Source organism: Symphodus melops (genome assembly GCF_947650265.1).
Source record: "Symphodus melops genome assembly, chromosome: 13".
Lineage (NCBI taxonomy): Eukaryota > Metazoa > Chordata > Actinopteri > Labriformes > Labridae > Symphodus > Symphodus melops.
Window position 1 is genome coordinate 21,202,212 of NC_136703.1, and position 19,864 is coordinate 21,222,075.

Genomic DNA, 19,864 nt, shown 5'->3' on the forward strand with positions numbered 1-19,864 from the left:
CGGGGCTTTGTTTAAAAGAGGCAGAATAATTGCTGATAAAAAAAGTAAGTAAACCTGTCCATCTAACAAAATAACACTTCTCCTATGAGGACCAGAGCCGCCTTAAAGAACACCTCAACAGGGCATCTGCACAACCTTGCATGTTCAGAACATACAGTGGGCGAAGATACATTTTTCACAAATGAGTAAGACAGCTTTTGTTGTGGTGTATCTTGGACGAAAGTGGGAAGAAGGCTAAAAATAAACACTTACGATGAATCTGTTACATCGGTTCTAGTGAGACACAGTCCGATACAACCTGTTAAACCTGGACCATTTAGAAGATGTTCACAGGGTTGATGCGTCTCACTATGGAAACATATTTTCAAACAGCCACAGTCTGAAAGCACAAATGAAGACAATGGAAATGATCTCTTTATACATTTCACAATACAAGCCAATTTTTTTATTGGGTCCTTTTTTATATTGATAAATGTGTTCTCCCCGCCCTTTCTATTTTATTCTAGATTGTCTGAAGCATCATTTGCATAAAATTTCTCGCTTACCTGAAATTGTATATCAATATGAGGTCACATTTAGTATGAATGGTATAAAAGATTGTGGTTTTGGACACAGCCTAATAGCTTTAGTTGAGGGGGTTTTAGGCTTCTAGGCAACTGTTTAGAGCCACATATGTGTCTGACAGTTTGACACAACTAGTATCCTTCAGAAAATCACCCCCATACAGAGTTTGCAGATAAAGACAATAAATAAACAGACAAACATTTTTTTTGATATCAGGCAGTAATGTTCCTAATTTCTGCGGTTAAAATGTGCCTTTTTGAATGGTGTGTGTAAGCCCCCTTCTAGTCTCTTGGAGGCAGCCTCAAGTGGACACTTGAAGAACTGCAGTTCTGCATTGGGGTGATATTTCAACCCAGGAAAGACACTTATCCATTTCTTGCTTTACAAAACATATTTCACAGCTACAACTTGAAAACCATTGGCCCAGTCATCTTTACGTTATTCTATAGTCACTATTTCTGGTTTTTGTTTAAACATGTGTTAAAAGAGAAAATACAATCAAATATAAAGTGCCAGCTTTTGAGCATCAACATGATTTGAAGTCAAAATTGTTAATTTGTTGTGAATTTTAGCCATCCTAAATGAGTTTGCTGAATCTTTCAGTGCTTAATTCCTGTCATTCTTTGTCTGTTTTCATAGCAAGGTCCTTACAGTGTTTTAATTCAGTGTTCAAAGCCAGACTATTTCACATCTAATGGTAGAAATATCACTGTAATTAACAGCTACATTCTCAACTGATTAGGAATTTTTGCTTTTTTTCAGGCCAGACAATGGTATTTTTATTTTTTTACATCTGGTTTGACCAGTAGCTAACAGGCTAACGCTAGGCAATTTTAGCTTTTAGTCTTTTAGCCATATTCTTAACTTTGTGGGATTTCTCTGTTTGTCCTGGCACATGCATGTACTGCTAATTAAATGTACAGCTACTCTACGATTTAGCTAAAGCTTATTGCAGGAAGGTTTACATGTATTAGTCCACTAGCTTAAAAAGTGTACTTGTTTGATGAAATGACTCTCTGTAAGTCTTCTACTACATTTCCAAAAGTGTTGTAGACCATCGTCTGCCTTAACTGAAAATTTGAATGTATAGAAATTACAAATCCTTTTGAATATTCAGCAGTTGTTGGTCACTGCAAAATGGTAAGAAGAGATGACTTTTTATTTAACACAGTAAAATATATATGTATATATATATAAAGTAGCCTCACGTCCCAAAAGCACCCTTTTCTTTTTAGCCCTAAGAGTACAACTGAAGTGCACACTTGATTTAATTTGTGTGGCATGAACTGCAAAGTAGTCTATTTTATGTGAAGTGTTCTCCAAAGGGATGCAACCATGTCAACATCCAGGCAGGTCATGACTCATGTTGCATCAAAAGTAGAGTCTTTATTGATGAGTGGGGAAAAAAAGAACCACCTCAGTTAAACTGTACAGTTACAGAATATCATCTCGCGAAGGAATGCCAGACGTAAAAATCATGGACCTCAGTTCACTTTTTTCTCTTATTCTTTCCGTATCGACATCTGTACAAGTTGTAATCCACAGTCTTGAATCTATGAAATGCAGTGGAATGCATGCTAATACAGTATGCTGTGCAAGTGTCCACATTTAGAAAAATTGACTGCACACGTATATCTATGCCTAACATACTGTAGGTCTGACATTTTAGATTACATGAATCTTAATTTGGAGAGACAACTTGATGTGGTCTTGGCCGGTTTTCATACATCAAACATCTCTGGGGTCAAATTCAAACCTGTTTATATTGAGAAATACTGTAATCCAGGACACTCAAATAGTGGTACTTCTGCTGAAGGAGGAACAATAAAAGAGCCTAGTAACATTCAAGTTTCCTTCAAGTTAAGAGCCACTTAATTTCTTCATTTTTCAGTATTCTTATGAGAGCATATCATGACTTTAAAAACATTCCCAAGATCACCATTTGCAAATAAATGTTCATTTGCTAATGATTTTTTTCAAACAACGTAATTCACATCATCATCATTCAAGTCTTTAAATCCTATGGCCTGTTTGCAATGTACAAGTGTTGTTTTCTAATTATTCGGTCCCCTTTTTCATTAACCATCTATAGTTCCCATTTGCTTGTTCATTAAAAAATCCGACTACATTTTCTGTTACGGAAATCCATTTAGAGGATTAATTTCCATGTGATGATTGTTCAATTTTGCATGATTTTGAGACACCAAGATGAGGCTGCTTTCATACTGACTCAATATAACTGGAACCTATTCTATCATCATTATTTCTCTCATCTGTCTCCCTGCCTCCTCTCCTCTCCTTCTACCTCTTCCTCTCACACACATACACACAATTGTTATATAAAAACACACAAGCAGGAATATACATTCCTGTACAGTCTATACAATATGAAATCAAGTCATATTTCAAAATAGTGTCATCTGCTTAACATGTATAGTTTACAAATAAAGGAAAACAGGCAATTTTTTATGATACAAAGAAACCTGACACGCCCTAAATCAAGTCCAAAAAAATCAAGCATGTTAGGGGCTTCTTGGGTTCACAACAGCTATTTAAATGTATCCAAGGTTATTGGGTCCATTCGATATTCTGCAGTTTCCTTTGAATTACATGAAAAGGCGTCCGGGGTGGTCTATAAATCCATTCAGACCCTTTGAGTTCCTTGATGTGTCTCAGAGTTAGTAAAGCTCTGATGAACACTTTCTATTCACAGTCTGTGGCACATTTCTTCAAGGATTTCAACCCTCTGTGTGTCTTTATTTGTTGTGCCTCATATGGCACAGAAACTCATTCTACGTTGAAAGCTTTAGGGCGTGTCCCACTGAAATAAGGCAACATTATTTTAAAATGGCATCTGTCACACTTAGTTGGAGTGGTAATTGTTGTGATCGTCCCGTCTTAATAGTCAAACAGTACATCATCGGAAATAAAAACTGTGAAAAGTGTTTCCAGGGCTTTTTGTTTCGCCCGTAATCAAACCTCTGCACTGGACACATTTATTCAAATATCAACATTCTTAATGAAATGGCACTGTGCCTGCATTTGTTGGTAATAATTTGATTTTGTTGTGCAACACAACAAAACAGACACTTAACCAAGGTGCATTACATCAGGCCTTATCTTCAAGTTTCCCTTTAAAACCTGGAACATTCCTTTCTCTAAGCTATCACATGATGCAGTAGGCCTCGTCCTGGGGCAGGTGTTGTTTAGTCCTCCAGTAAGTGGGCAGGTGAGCTCTCAGCACTTTCCTCAGGTCCTCATTGAGCAGGAGACAGAAGATGGGGTTCACTCCAGCTTGGGCGAAGCTCATCCACACCGTGATGGAGAGGTACCTGTGAGGGATGGTGCAGGACTTGACGAACACCCTCCAGAAGCATGCAACAATGTAGGGAGCCCAGAGGACAAGGAAGAGCAGGGTGATGGTGTAGAACATCCTGCCCAGCCTTCGCTCAGACCTAACCTCCTCCATCCCGAGCAGCCGCCGGTGTTGATTGTGTAGATTCTGCCTGATGCCCAACAGAGTGGGCGGCATGGGCCCTCGACCGAATCCTGCAATCCAGTTGGCAGCGGCTTGACCTGTGGCTCCAGGACCATGGAAGGTCCAGTTCTGGCTGATAGCCGGCACCAGCTGGACCGGTTTCATCTTGCGGTGCCGATACTCGAACAAAAGCAGCTTGGCGTAGAACCCGTGAGTGGCGAGGACCACCACAGCTAGCATGAGCATGAAGCCCAGGGTGTCATTGGTCTTCAGGTAGCGGTGTTCGAAAATGCACTGATCCTCATCACGGATAAATTTGTACGTCCCAACATCAAAGACAGGAGGGAACGCCATGGCAACGGCCAGAGTCCACACCATGCAAATGATGGCGGCACAGGTCCAGATGGTCATGCGCTTGGCGTAGAATCGATGGTGAGCAATGGCAAGGTAGCGGGTGACGGCCACACAAAACAGCATGAAGGCAGCGTGAAAGCAAAACAGCACAGCCATAAAAGCCACAACTTTACAGCTCAAGGCGCTGTAAGTCCAGGCCGAGCTGTTGTGTACGGAGACCAGCACGAAGGGGAAGCAGGCGGCAGAGCGGACTGCATCGGCCAGGCAAAGGTCCAGGAGAAAAAAGTACGGAGCCTTGTGAAGTGTCCTGTCTCGTAGGACCAGCAGGGACACCAAGAGGTTTCCTACGAGGCTGACACAGATGATCAGACCCAAGAAGACCAGCTTAAAGTAGGCGGACACATCTGTGGCAGAGATTCCTCCACTGTTGCTGCTGCCATCCCTGCTGCTGCTGCTGCCGCCTCTTGCCAGTCCAGTCTGCGAGGCCAGAACAGCCAGCAAACTGCCGGGGCCATCGATGGTAAAGCTCTGGTTTGCCATTCTATCACCTTCCACCTGAGCCGACCTGGTTCGGGCCCTTTTATAAACACTACTGATCCTCCTACAGCCGTCGTCTCCCACGGCTCTCTCTCTCGTCTTTACAAGGCGAGGCCGTAAGGATCTTTTCTACATGACAGACTCATCTTTCCTCTTTGTCGACAACCTCCTCACCTGCAAACAGAGACACACATTTTTGAAGAGAGGAAAAACAAGATGTCTGACGTTCTAGCTAGCTCCAGAACAGCAACACTAACAGAAACAACACTCACATTTCACATCATTGATATAGAAGTGCTGTGTCGGGCAACACAGTGGAAATCTCAGCCTTCCTGTTTCTCTATGGCTGGGATCAGATCAGCAGCTCTACAGCATGCCAGCTCCTTGGCTCTCTCAGTAATTACCTTGCCCGTTGCTAAGATACAACAGCTCACATACTTTGTGCAAGTGTGGGTGTTTGAGTGAATGCATGGGGGTGTATGGGGGGATGGAGCAGACAGTACAACCAACACTGGGCATGTCCAACAAACAGAGATATTGTAAATGAGCAGAGAACATCTTATGCTTTGTCTCGGCTGCTTTGTTGCATCGGCGTGATAATCAGTCATGGAGCAGAGGGTGTGATTTGCACATAACGAATGTAAAAATATGAGCACGCAGCCATTTGATTTACACTACAGGCCTTGTACGAGTATTTAAGATGTGATTTTCAACACAGCAGGAAGAGTACTGGGATGTTTAGGCCATGATGTCTTTGCAAAGAAAATGACAACCAGTCTCATATGAAGAACGCATGATCAATAAAAACATGAACATTCAGTTTTTAACCCCCCCCCCCCCCCCTTTTAAAGGTGGTGATAAAACATAGCTGTGCTAGTATGGGTGGGCCTCGTCTATGTAGGCCATGAAACACAATGTGATTTGCTCTAACTGTAGCCTTATTTCTTCCTCTGCATAACAGCCCGAGCTCTGCCACCTTGACAAACATCATTTCACCTGATTAGATGGCTGCCATGTCAACTAGGCCTGAAACATGGACTTGAGTGCAAAAAAACCCCAGATGAACAGGTGTCAAAATCACCTCTGCTGTGTGTGTATGTGTGTGCGTGTTTGTGCGTGTGTGTGTGTGTTTGTGTGAGGAAAAGAGAGGAGGATGATAACCTACCTTTCATCGCCTCATTTTCTGCCCTTTTTTTTTTTTAGGGGGGAGCTGTTCGTCTCGCACGACAAAAACAATAAAACAGGATCCCAATCGCCTTGTTTCACCGCTTGCCAAATCGAGGGAAAAACACATAATAAAGCCTCATGCTCGTGCTGATGCTCTCGAGCTTAAACAACACCTGTTATGCATAAATCCATCGCGAGGAAATTAAGCAACATATAATAAACATAAGACGGTGGAGGCGACGTCCTAATAATCAACAGCTGATCAAACAAATCCAGGATGGGGAGGACTTGGCCATAATAAGCGACATGTATATAAAAAAAAATATCCACTGCCACCCTTTTACTGCTTCATACCGAGGGATGTGTTCATTTTGCTCTGTGTCTGAATATCATCCGACAAAACAGATTTTATGTTGCATCACGTCGAGGATGGATTTCCAGGAGGCTAGAAAACAGGCGCGATCAAAAACATGTTTTTCTTGTTCTTTGTACATACAAATCCAAATGATGTCAGATTTTCAATGCTTATAATAACCCACCCACAAAAGATAGACAGGGAAAAAAGATCGCGCATCCCCTAAATGAATCGTCTTGGCATGTATACTGGGCTAGTGGCATCAGAACAATTAGTCCGCACAGACAACAGCCTCAATACGTCTCTATATCCCATCTTTCAGTCAAAAAAAAACAAAAACAAAAAAAAAACAGGCTATGTATTTACCCTGAACTGCTAATATGCAGTCTTTGTTTTGCTGTCCTGCGAAGGTGGACTACATTTTAATAGTCCACAATAAAAAAAAAAGCCTCCATGTCAGAAGAACAAATGCATCTTTTCTGAGGCGGTTTGACAAATCCAGCGATGTCACGAGGAAATTCACATCGCCGACGCTTGTCGAAATCACGATTCAAGAAAAAGGGAAACGCGGAAAAAAAACAACAACAACAACGCGGCTGGATTAGGCGAATTATTCCTGAATAATCCCAATTATGGCTGCTTGCAAGGAGGCAGCTCGCACATTCGCGGAATCAGTCGGTTTTATTCGGAGAGATGGAGAGAGTCAGAGAGAGGGAGGGAGGAGGAGGAGGAGAGTCCGAGGGAGGGAGGGAGAGGCGGACCTGTGCAGTATTGTAGGCCATAACTTGAAAGTGATATTTTATTCTGGCCGTCTCTCTCCCTCTCTCTCGCTCTCTCTGGCTTCATGTGTTTTCTCCAGCTGTAAACAAATTTATACCCCTTAGGTCTCCATTATCCTCAGCTTGAGGAATTTTCTGCCCCAACCACCCAAAAAATAATAAAGAGCAGTCTAACAGGGCAGCAGCAAGGAATTATAGGGCCTTTAAAACAACAAAAATGAACACCCTGTATCAAAAATAAATGACTATTTTTATAACGGAAGTCTAAAACAAAAATAAACATATCCCCCCGACACACACAGTTTTTAATAATTATTTTTTATTCATGCTTATATGTGTCTGTTATTTCTAACAATTAACATTTAAATACTTTTATGTAATCAATTTTGCACTTGTATGTTTTGAAATTGTTAAATCATTGTTGTCCCATCATATTTCTTACCCTGCATTTGCTTATAGATGATTGTATTAAAAGGGGAGACCGGTGTTGATCTTCACAGAGTTTATAACTTTATAACCAAGAGGACGCTGTTTCATCCAGTTAATAATATCTGTTTTACTTGATTTCAACTTAATCCCATTTGGTCTGAGACTCAAAAGCAAAAATTAGGCGAGAAGATGCATTCAGTGGCCTATAATACAAATTCACTGCTTGTCACATTCTCATACATTTTGTTGCATTTAGTGTTTATTTGATGTCATATTTGTTTAAAGTAAATTTGGTGCATCCATTTTTTTTAAGGGTTTTTCCTCATGAAACGTTTTCCTGTGACAGATTTTGTAGAAGTTTTTTGGCTGGAGAAATGGACTTAACAGATGTCTCTCTTGGATAAACTTAAAGTGAAACAAACGCTCATAACTTTTAAAGTTGGACGAAAAGATGGAGATATCCAGATTAAAATAGTAAGCACTATGAAACACTGCCATCAAAGTTATTTCAGTAAAAGTTTCTTGTGATGACAGAGCTCTACTTGATCAAGCTACACTTGTGCTCAGATTGGAAGCAAATGAAGACAGAGTAAGAAATTACCTCCTAAAACTACTGTTGATGGCAATGATGTCACAACTCTCACACAACCTCTGTCGACATTGCAGCTTAACAAGGCTTTCTGCTGTGTATTTGATGTAAAAAAGACATTAATTATTTCAAAGGGAATGTCTGTTGCAGAATTCACACTGATTATCTTCCTTGGGTCAGTTTTAAGACTGCTTAAATTTTTAATACATTCAACACTCGAGCTATGTGACCATCACACAAATTAATCACTCCCACCCTTTTTCTTGCACAAGCCTTTGCAATCCAAGTGTGCTCTGATTAATAATGTTGTTTTAAGGCCTTACATGTAATCCATATAAATACCTGTCATGTGAGGAAGGATTTGGATTAAGCAGAAAAAAAATCATTCTTAAAGGTGTTCATGGTTAGAACATTTATGAAGATATTAGCCTTTCTTTAAAAAAAAAAAAAAAAAAAGCTGTGTCAGCTCATCATAAGGCATCCAAGGAGGTTTCCTAAGAATTGTCAGCTCTCAAACACTGATATTAGCTTACAATGGCCACTGAGTAATGCACTCTAGTATGACACCATGACTTCCATGCAATGCATGACCTTTGGCTCCAATCTGCAGATCAGGTTGCTCTCTGTGTGTTTCCACTTCAAGCAAAGCTGAGTGCGCTCCAGAGACAGTGGCGCTGAAGGCTCTGATGTTATTTTTGTGGTGTGTCAGTCAGTCCCCCTAAAATGCTCCTCTCCGCACTGCAGGGCCATTACTGTGTATGAAGCTGACATGCTCACATTAGTCTGGCAGAGTGGATGAAAAAGAACAAGACATCAACGAAGACACAGAGCTGTGCAGGGGATAAGACTGTTTTAATGGCAATACACTGCAAAAACGTTCATCACTTCAAACATGTCATTCAATGCCTCAGTCTTTGAGGTTGGCAAAGTACTGCTGTAAAATATTGCGATGCGCAACTACAAATGCATGGGCGTGTGTGCTAGATTGAACAGGAAGACTTTGCAATCATCAGATTCTCTGTGGCCATTTTCCTCTAACATTGTGCACAGATTGGGTAGATCAAAAGCTCATAAGATGCAGTCACATTTTGGCTTTGGGTTCGAAACTATATGAACTGAAGGAATCGGACAATAGTCTTCATTTCACTATTTCCTGAATTGATTGTGTGGTACCATTTAAATCAACATGTTAAATAGCCCAACAGCAAACTTTAGCATGCAGCAACTTCCAAGCTAATATTACCGTGAGCTGGGAGTAAGCTAAAAGCTAACACTAGCTTTTGATTCCTTTACACTATACGATAGCATAGGCGTCAATCATTAGTCAAATGAAGTGATAAAGAAGAGGTTAGATATTAACATAAGCTGTCTTACGAAAGACTACCTTTGGGTATCAAATACATTGTAAAAAAAGTGATGTTCATCTAATTTTTATTCAAAAGTATTGAAAGTGGCTGAACACTCAAACTGGCTGTAGTCGAACTGTAGATAATGGGCAGGGGCGGGTTAAGAACAATGGCCACTTAGAGACAATTGTCTCTAAGTGTAAGTCTAACAAGTTCAACAGTGTTTAGGAGGTTGAAATAAAGTTTTTTTATCTGTTTAAATTGTGACTTTGGAAATCCTTTTTTAGGTTATTATGGTTTTTAATTGCCAAGAAAATGTGTGTTGCCACTCTTGGGTTACAGAAAAGTAGATTAGTGGTGTTAAAAAGTGTAAATAAATCAGATTCTTGAGTTTGTGTGTGTCAGTGCCCGAGTTGCCCCAGTCAATAAAACCTGGACACGCCCCGTATAATGGTTCATTAAATATGTTCCAGTGTGTTTACACCTTTCCATTATATCAAACAACCCTTTCACAAGGTAATGTGAGCACTGACAAGTCAATAAATAAAGGTCATTAGACTTGTTGATTACGTAAAACCTTAAACACACCACCTCCTTTCTCCCCTGAAGTTATGTCACAGGAAAATGGCTTCTGTGTCAATATGGTAAATTGTATGTATTATATAATGTGCAAAAATGAGAATGCTGGTGTTTTTTAATTATCTCTTTAAAATATCACACTTCAGAGTTTTGTACTTTTGTCCACCCTCAGGCAGCAACTGTTTCATACTGACGTTTCATAGGCCTATACAGTACCTCATCAGGTTTTCTTCCTTTTAGGCATTAAGGTGAAATACTTCTTTTCCTTTTTGCATTTTGTAAACAAAACTTATTTTGTGTAATACGTCTCTTTATGGCAAGTTTTTTTTGCCCATGATTAAAGACATAAAAACACAAGGAATTCACAAGAGTTAAAATCATGGCAGTTTGGCCATAGACTGCAACCTCAGCATACAAAACAAACAAAAAAGAAAACAAAAACAAGTGATGAGATACATCACTATATTACTATCTCCACACAACAAAAAAAGACATTACAAACCACTTACAAGACATCTCAGTTCCTCAGTATTCTGCAGTGGAAATGGTCAAATAATTGATTTCTATTTTTTTTCTTTTTACACTTCTGCGACAGAATCAGTGAAAATATTTAATTTGGACTTTGCATTGACTCATTACTATGCCCAACATCGTCTATTTGATGAAAACGCACACACTAACACACAACCATAACAGCACAGCTGTGATTCTTTTTTTTCTTTTTTTTTTCTCGCTTATTTTGGCATCATGAAAAGGCACTTAACTTGAGAGCCGATCTCTGAGTGAGTGAACTGTGGTATTTTCACAAGCGGTACAAGACCAAAAATAGTCCAAAGAAGAGGAGGGCGCTGGGTTCCTGCAACACTATCAAAAGAGAAACAACTCCACTTAAAAAGACGATGGATGGCATCAGATTTGTGTAAACGTCAAACTCAGTCTGCTGCTTGAAAACCTCAGACAGCGTGTTTGGTGGATCCTCTAATAGCGTGTCAGGGGAAATCTGGGTTGTATCTTCCTTCTCTTCCCAGGCAGAGACTGAGTTTTGGCTCACCTCAGTGACACCTGCACTCACTGAGGGGTTCTCCATGAGTTCAGGTGGTGATGGAGCTCCACCTTCTGCTCCCAGACATGCCTGAGTCTCTGCCACAGCAGAGTAAAGTTTAGGTTTACTGACTTCTTGATGTGAAGCGGAGCAGCTGGAAACGTTTACTAATCCTGCAACAAGTTCACTCAATCCCACTGCAACCTCTCGCTCAAAAGGAGAGACACATTCAGCACAAAAATCAAGGCCAGAACGACTTTCTGAGCTGTTGTTCCACCTGTCCTCTCCTGTTGTTAGCCTCATATTCATCTCTGCAGTAGGTTGCAAACATGAGGCCTCTGATGGAGGGATTTCCTCTTTTTCTTCCTGGGAGCTGTCTGATCTCGGCCCTGACTCCTTTTGTGGAGAGGTCAGCTGAGCAGAGGGAATACTTTGCTGCTCAGACGTTTGTTCGCCTAATTCGAAGTTGAGTCCGGGTAAAGGCTGGGACTTATTTGGCTGGACTGATTCGCTGCCATAGAGGACAATGGACGAATTAGTTTGAGGCGTGGTTTCGGAAGACGCACAGGGGAATTGTTCACCTGGGGATACAGAGTGAGCTGACAGTGTGCCATCAACAGATGGAAGCTCCTGGTTGGGTAGGACAGTTGGACCAGATGGGTGAACTGCAATCTGTTAAAGTGAAACAGTGAGGCAACAGTGACAGCTAAGAGAGTTTAAAGAGAAAGTACAGAGATTTGTATTCTATACTAAAATTGCACACAGAGAGAAGAAAAGCATTTTGCTGCATACTGATGCTTTTCTGTGAGTTGGATCCCATGCTGAAACTGTAATAGTGAGGAAAATGCAAACAAAAAAAGGAACAGTATGAAAGGAGTGACTCACAACTTCTTTCAATTGTTGGCAAAAATGCAAATTTGAATGCTTCAACTTCCTTTTTGTTCGTGCAAAATTTTGCAATAACACAAAGTCCAAATTATAACGTTTTAAATAATTATTTTTATCTTAACATTTACATATTTCCACACACTGCACCATGCAGTCACTGTTATTGCTTTTGTATTCCAGGGGCTGGAAGTACTGCTGTCCCTAAAATAACCTAATTTTCATTTTAACATGAAAATAGCGAGAGATCTAGAGAAAGCTCCTCCTGCTTTGAGACTTCTTTGACAAACATCGAAGGACAAAGTGACATCATTTCAAAACAACAAAACCTATGAAAGACAGATAAAACACCCAGAGGAAAAAGTGCAAAAGCAAGACACATTTAACACAAATAACAGAAGGTGTAATGCAGAACACCAACATGAATCTTTGAATTAGCACCCTAACTTTCAGTCAACATAACGACAGGCAAAGGTGGAAATTGCAGCTACAAAGAGCCTGCTTGCGGTCATACCAGTAGCTCCTCTAATAATGCAGAGCTCTCATCCCCCACTGTGCCAATAAAGAACAATTCAGAGCTAAATGTGTTTTTTGTATCAGGCCGTAAACATCTTTATTGCTGATGTCACAATGGGTATTTTAGAATGGGTGTGTATGCGAGTGTGACTGCCGGTGCTTTTGAAGCCAGCCTCAAGTGGACACTCAAAGAACTACACTTGTATGCACTTCTGCACTGGCTTCCTTTTTCAAGACTGGAGCTTGCCTCAAGGTATGAGCCAGGCTTGCTCGTTGTCCTGTGTTCAATCATCACACGAAGCCAACTGTTTCATAGCTAAAGCCTGATATTTGGCACACAGATATGAGTGTTTTGAACAAGCTCCTACCTCTGGTGTTGAAAATTGAAGGCAATGCAGAAGTGCAATATCCTGCAGTTTGCCAAGTGGGTGCTTGTGGCTGGCTGCAGAAGCACCAAAAGTGACATACAAACCCATTCAAAAAGAGTTTTTACAGCAGAAATTACCGCATTTACAGCCTGGTTAAAAAAAAACAAGATTCACTCTGATGAGCAAATGTCTCTGATCCATTTTGATGTTGCGAAGGATAAGCATTATTCACAATAAAGCTTGCAGCTGACCTGATCGTGAGGTGGGTGGGATGTAATGCGCCTTAGCTTGTTTGGTTAACTGAAAGTTAGGGTGAGACAGCATTTCCACCAAGGCCACCATCAACGGGACTCAAATGCCCCCTGCAGACAGTAACAGCTGGGTGACGTCACTCAGGCTTTGTCCATTAATATTTAAAGCCTATGGTTTAGAATCTCCTTATCTGAATTAGTATTTCTACAAAAGTGTTACTTTTCCTTTAAAAATACAGTCCCCATTGCATATACATGATGGAGGTGATAATCATCACAACACAGTCAAGTCACCAGAGACGGAATGAGACATGATTACACATGAATGAATATCAGAGTTTGGAAAAACTGAATAGACATGAATGACATAGAACTGGACAACATCAAAAGGTGCAAAACATAAACTGCATGCATCATGTAAACATCAAGAAGCTGGCATACAGTGCTCAAGCTACAACGAAGAGAAACGAGACATTACCTAGGTTGATGCTGAAGCTTCAATGAGCTGTGAACAATATAAACAACCAAGCCAGTGATGATAAGCTTGAACAGATGAATACAAGAGTTTGTTATGTTTTATTAGACACATAACTCGCATAAATATAGCACTTCTCCTGCTTACCTGTTGTTGGAAAATGTGTCAACAACTGCATGCAAATCAAGATCATTTGAACATCATTAAAAAGTTACTGTCAGAATGTGTCGGCAGGGAAGTCAGTGTGAGGTTTGCAGGTTAGAGAAAGTTTACAAGGAACAAAAACCAAATGAGCCCTCCTGCTGATGAAGAGTTTATCTAAAGGCTAGATGTTTCTTTGTTTTATTATTATTTTACACTTACCTCAATGTCGATCTCCGGCTGTACTATGATTGGGCAGACAACTGTGGGTCTTTCAGATCCACTATTTGAGGTCCCTGCATCTTCTGCTGATGTCAAACAGACAAAAATACTGAGAGCCTGATGGGTGTGATTTGACTAAAAGCAATAACCTTGTTTATTTTTTTTCTTTCAGTGTGTAACATATGAAAGAGTAACTCAAGTTTTGAAAACAATTGTATCATATTCTTAAGGATATGATTAAACCTTCTTACATTTAAGAACAATCAAAATCATGTCTAAACCTACACTGTAGGTTTCATCATTCTGGAGCTGCCTCTTCTAACACTTAAGGTCAGCATACTTCGGGTGCAAGTTTTGCTGTCTTTTTAATCTACTTTTTACAGGAGCCTGCATTTATCAATAACAATATTTCTGGAATACAAACTTGTCAACTCTACATCCGTCACAATGTCACATTTTTCATATATTTTCACATTCATCATTTCTGTCTTAATTTTCTCAGGTAATAAATCAGATCTTTCACTTTAAAATCCTTCAAACTGTACCTTTTTCATGTTCTGCATTAAAGGGATCATCCATACTGAAAGAAAAGAAGACATATGGGTTAAAAGATAGAAAACACACTATTCCAAAGTATACTTCTTATAACAAACCAAAATGATGTGTCCAGGTTTTAAAAATGGGACCGTGCGCATAAAAAGTGCTTAAGAATCACAATTATTTTTAGATTATTTGCAAAATATGAGGCTAGATAGTCAAGATACTGTCAATTTATGCTACTGCTGTAAAACCCAATTCTCCAGTGAGTCAGAAACATTTGTGCTAAAGACCCCTGTTGGGCGTTAAGGGCATTGAAAACAGCTGAATAACACATCAGGGAAAGTAGACGTCAACTTAGACCCTGAGGATGACTGTTGTAATAAAAGCTAATGCACAAATAAAGCTAACTGAGAGATGAGGCACATTTTGTTGCACACTTGTGCAATGACAATAAAGTATTCTATTTATGTTTTAATGAGCTCAATTAGCCATTTTAACTTATCATGGCTCAGTATCTTTTGTAGCACACTTTGTAAGGTTCTGTTTTTGAGCTGCCAAACGAGATGAGCAGAGTGTTTATAGCCACAGGCCACAGCGATGACCCATCTCATTATACTGTTTGTTAAAATAGACAGCGAGCTGGGAAATTGCTGAATGAGTAAACTGTTGACTGAGGGAAAGGGTCACTCAAAAGAGCAAAGGCGATAAAAGCTGGCAGCAGTCAGGGCTAAATATTGAAGCTGATGTATCAAACATAATAATGACAGCAATTAAGTAGAAAAATTGGATATCTAGGATGAAATCATTTCTGGAATATCCCCAATGGCATATAATCCATTTCCTTGAAAACTCATCTCCAAAATAATAAAGTAGATATATTATCTGTAAGGTGGCACTCCTGTTGAAAAAGGATGGCGATGCAACATTGCCAAGAGCCGTGCAAAGGATGCCAAATGAAATACAGGTCAAGAGGTATAAAGAGCATGTGACAGGAGCTACACAAATAGAGTAGAAATAACCTGAAGAGATGTTCATACTCCTTCTGTTTGGTGTCTTTACAATAATATCAAGAGTGATATTTGAAATCTGAAAAAAGATCTGTCAAGAAATCTTTGAATTAGTGTTTGGGTTAATGACTTAAAGCCACCAAGTAGCTGCAAAATCAGTAAGCTTTTTCTACATTTTCCAAACCTTTTATTAATGCAAGCACAGTAAGCTACGCAATATTTCACCATGTTCACATAACAATTATTTCTCAAGTCATGCTCAGGGTGAAACTCAAATGTTTAAGTATTGCACTGTTGGGTTCTACTCTAGCACATGTGCCAAAGTGGTCAGCAAATTACAAAATAATAATTAAAAAACTAAGTAAGATTTGAAGTTAAAAAGAATTGAAAAAAAAAACCTTTAAAAACTCATCAGCTAACGTTAGCAACCTTTCCAAGCTAACAGTAGCTTACTAATACAGTATTGCTGTTAGCTAGCTAAAATTACTGGCTGGTTCAAATTCAACATACAAAATATAACTGGGAAGGTTCAGTTTGTCCAAGAAAGATTTTAAGTGTTATGTGGTTTTATAACGAGTTAAATGTTCTTCCTATGGTTTTTTGATGTTGAAATACTATTAGCAAGACAATGGTCAAATTATATTAGCTGTAGTAAATGTAGGCTAAACAAATGAAGACAGATCTAGATGGTTAATGCCGCTGATTTCGTTACATCAGCCTGAATCAAACCTCGTCTAACTGTCGGAAATAAGTTACCCAGTTTATGTAAAAAGATCATCAACTACCTCATAACTTAGAATGAAACAAAAAAAGTGCATTGTATCTAACTTTGTAATTTTGTACATTAACTTTGAACTAACGTCTTGACACTTCTTTTGTCGACTCTTTATCTCTGGTTAAATGTTTAATATAGCTCCACTGTTGTTCATTTAATGCTCTGTGTGCCCTTGAATTGCCCCCCGGGGACAAATAAAGTTTCTTGAATTGAATTGTATTTTCTGCACTGCTCTTAACTTAACTGCTTTGAGCTGCTATACCTTGTTAGAAGAACTTCAGTTAAACATTCACCAAACTAGCACTTCAAATAAGCAAACGAACCTGCTGTGTGTCTAAATGGTACCAACATAAGAAATACATTCAATCCCCCTGTTCAACAGTAACCTTTTCTTGACCCTGTTTGCCTTCATTTTAACATCAAATAGGTTAATGAGTGAACTTAGAGGTATGGCTACCAGATGAATCTCTAATGGTGGCTGTGGTTTCCTTAACTCTTAAGCTGTTCTGTTTCTGTTATGGCATAAGGGTCAGGTTTATGTTTCTTACTTTTGTGATTCCTCAGTATCTCTGGGGATCTTTCTTAAATCTTACTCTCTGGGATTATTTAAGAAATGAGAGGGCTTGTGTGTTGCTAACTACTGTAGACTAAAAAAAGAGGCCAATCTTTTCCATCTAAATCACTCTGCTCCCTTATGACTCTAGATAGAAAAGGTCAAAGGTAAACCTCATGTAGGGGAAACGCCAGGCCTGAAAATGACACCTGCCCTTTTGCCTATTTTAATCGCCTTCACACACCACTGGATGATCGGCATTCTGAAGGGGGTGTGTGTGTGTGCTCTCAATAGCTCTTTCTCTCTCCTTTGACAGAGTAAAAAGAAGACAGCAGAGTGTGATGAGGAAAACCTGACAAGCTGTATGAACATTTCCTTGGTAGCTAAGACTTCTGCTGTCATTGTGCAAGATGTTTGGTAACATCCTGCTTGACTTGACTTCTTACTATGAGCAGTAAGCAGGCAGAGTGACTGAATAAAGCTGTTGCACAAGCCCAATGTCTTGCACTTTTAATGCAGTCTTTTCTTCTGGTTTGCTGGCATATGAAGGCAGAAATGATTCTACGTTGAGTTCCGGTACCATTTTCCTTTGCTAATGATACCAAGTCTGAAACCCAGTCTCAAGAACTGCCAGACAAACACAATCTTCAGATACTGGTGTGACTGCTTTCTATTAGGGGTGTGATTTGATTGCTATTGTGGTTTGCCCAGGCTCAGTACACTAAATGAATCATTTCCAAAGAATTAGATCTTGGCAAATAGCCAGAAACAAGCTAAGCTTAATTCAACGGCAGCTCAGTTGCGCCCTCTTTCAATGTTAATTGATGATTTTTGGGAAATTGAAACTTCTCTTCCACTCCGTGGATTAGTTGCTATGGCAGCTTTAATATGTGTAAGTTGTGTTTTAGAGAAGAGGGGACAAAGATTGTGTGTGTGTATGTGTGTGTGTGTGTGTGTGTGTGTGTGTGTGTGGAGGTGAGCTAACCGCCTCAATGCTATTGTAATAGCGCATTGACCTTGCCAACACATGATACCAACATTTTAGATTCTATTGAAGTCATTTCTAATAATGTTGGCTTTGATTAGGAGGCTGGACACTAAGGCCATAAGCAAACTGACATTTTACCAATATCGAACAGTGGGAAAATCAATCTCAGATAGAGATTCAAGGAATGTAAAGCAGGCAGTGAATTAGATATTAAATAACTCATTTAACATTTAAAACACAAATTAAAGTTTCAAGTGATTTACCTGTGAGCTTTTGGAGGTTTCAGGATACCCCTTATGTGTTGCATGTCTCTGTTTGTGAGCGCTGAATCCTCTTCATAGGACAAGAGCAGGGTCACCACATAATTCATAGAGGAGTTATTAGCCCAGAAATCCCCTTCAGAGGTCTCATAGCGAACAACAAACTCAATGCGGGAGCCGTGTGTGATATAAGGTGGTGCAAAAGACAGCTTGAAGGAGAACTGATCAGTGTCCCCGTCATTGGATCCCTGGATGTACTCTGCTGGGTGATCAAAGTAAGTAGCCCAGTTGTCCATGGTTGATCTGATGTAAACTGCTTTGTGGAAGGAGATGTTCAGGACACGTATTACCCCACTAAAGGCAAGTGGCTCATTCTCCACTGGAGACACCTGCTTCACCTCCACTTTGTTAGTGTGCACAGCCTGCAGCAGGGCACTGTCGACTGGCGCGTTGAACCCTGGGTGCACAGAGTAGGTAGGTTCTCTCTCTGGCTTTCGATACTTGGCTTCCTCTTCCTCCCATCTTACACTATCCTCTTCATCACCCGAATCAAAGGCAACAAATTCCTTCACATCTACCAGATCCCCACCTGTTGTGTCCGCGAACGACACTCTTTTCCCTGCAGGCAGCGCCAGGTGAATCCGCATGTACTCGGCTGTCTCGTCATAGATTGAAGCACCTCGTTTTCTGGGCACCGGGGAACATCTTGGGATGAGACGGACATTCCCCACGTCGTCGTCTTCTTCATCATCCTCATCATCTTCCTCATCATGATTAACCACGCTGTCTACGTGGGACCTACTTTCTGCCGCGTCTGCCGACCGTCCCGTTTTAACCGTAGTAAAAAGTCCATCTTGGCTCGGTATGTTTAAAAAGGACATTTTTGCAGAGTGGTGCACACGTGGAGTATGTGCAATTAACAGAGCACATATGGCGTCTCCAAAAAAAAAACAACAACTACCAAATACTCATGTTTTGCGCAGCAGCAGCAGCCAGTGTGGATCCAGCGCTGCGCGTGCGTTGCGCACAGAACCTCTCCAGTAAACGTGTGGCGTTAAATGTCACCCATGGAAAAACATGTCTTTACTGCCAGCCCCTTGTGATAGTGTATCCCCCTGGTTTACATGACTTAAAGCATCGCAGTTCGGCTGCTGTAGTGAAAGCAGCAGAGGCTAATTTTAGCTCTGACCTACCGGGCTTTCCATGCTCCCAATTTGTCCTGTAGGTTGGTATAATCCTGCTTTTCCCCCCTCGCTCCTTTTGGTTGGGGCTGCCTATCACCCACTTCTGGAAATGTGATGTTATAGTGGGCTAATATCGGCCAAATACCAGGGTAACCAAAGTTTTATAGATTTGTAAATAGATACAGGAAACTACATTGGTTACAACTACCGCACACGTCATGAAATATACTGTAGCACCATTCACTGTTAATTCACATTTATTTCCGTGTTTGTAATTCCCAATAAAAAAAAAATCATTAATGTGTCCTTATTGCTGTGGAATGTAGGGTCCATTTCTGTATAAACCAGATTTTAAATAAACGTGAATTAAAGAAACGTGCAATGCAATTCACCCGGACGTTACGTCATTGTGATATGGTGTTTGTTGATATTAGTTGTATAAACCGAACCAAAAGATGTCCAAGTGGCAGGGGCTTAACA

At 40.2% G+C, this 19,864-nt stretch overlaps 2 protein-coding genes across 3 annotated transcripts; both read right to left on the reverse strand.

The window, feature by feature from the left end:
* Positions 1-2,956: 2,956 nt before the first annotated feature.
* LOC306833763 (putative G-protein coupled receptor 173) lies at positions 2,957-7,145 on the reverse strand. Its single transcript, XM_079359270.1, has 2 exons — positions 6,099-7,145; positions 2,957-5,107 (listed from the first exon to the last, which is right to left on the reverse strand). Exon 2 carries the CDS (start codon positions 4,934-4,936, stop codon positions 3,731-3,733), a length of 1,206 nt encoding a protein of 401 aa, XP_079215396.1. The 5' UTR covers positions 4,937-5,107; positions 6,099-7,145; the 3' UTR covers positions 2,957-3,730.
* Positions 7,146-9,089: 1,944 nt separating this feature from the next.
* On the reverse strand, positions 9,090-19,651 carry LOC306833723 (protein phosphatase 1 regulatory subunit 3A). Of its 2 annotated transcripts, XM_079359208.1 has the most exons (5): positions 18,204-19,651; positions 14,623-14,657; positions 14,078-14,160; positions 13,718-13,744; positions 11,753-11,891 (listed from the first exon to the last, which is right to left on the reverse strand). In XM_079359208.1, exons 1-4 carry the CDS (start codon positions 19,079-19,081, stop codon positions 13,718-13,720), a joined length of 1,023 nt encoding a protein of 340 aa, XP_079215334.1. In that variant the 5' UTR covers positions 19,082-19,651; the 3' UTR covers positions 11,753-11,891. The 2 variants fall into 2 exon arrangements, with proteins under 2 accessions (XP_079215333.1, XP_079215334.1); XM_079359207.1 differs by lacking the exon at positions 13,718-13,744 and having other exon boundaries at positions 9,090-11,891.
* Between the last annotated feature and the right edge of the window lie 213 nt (positions 19,652-19,864).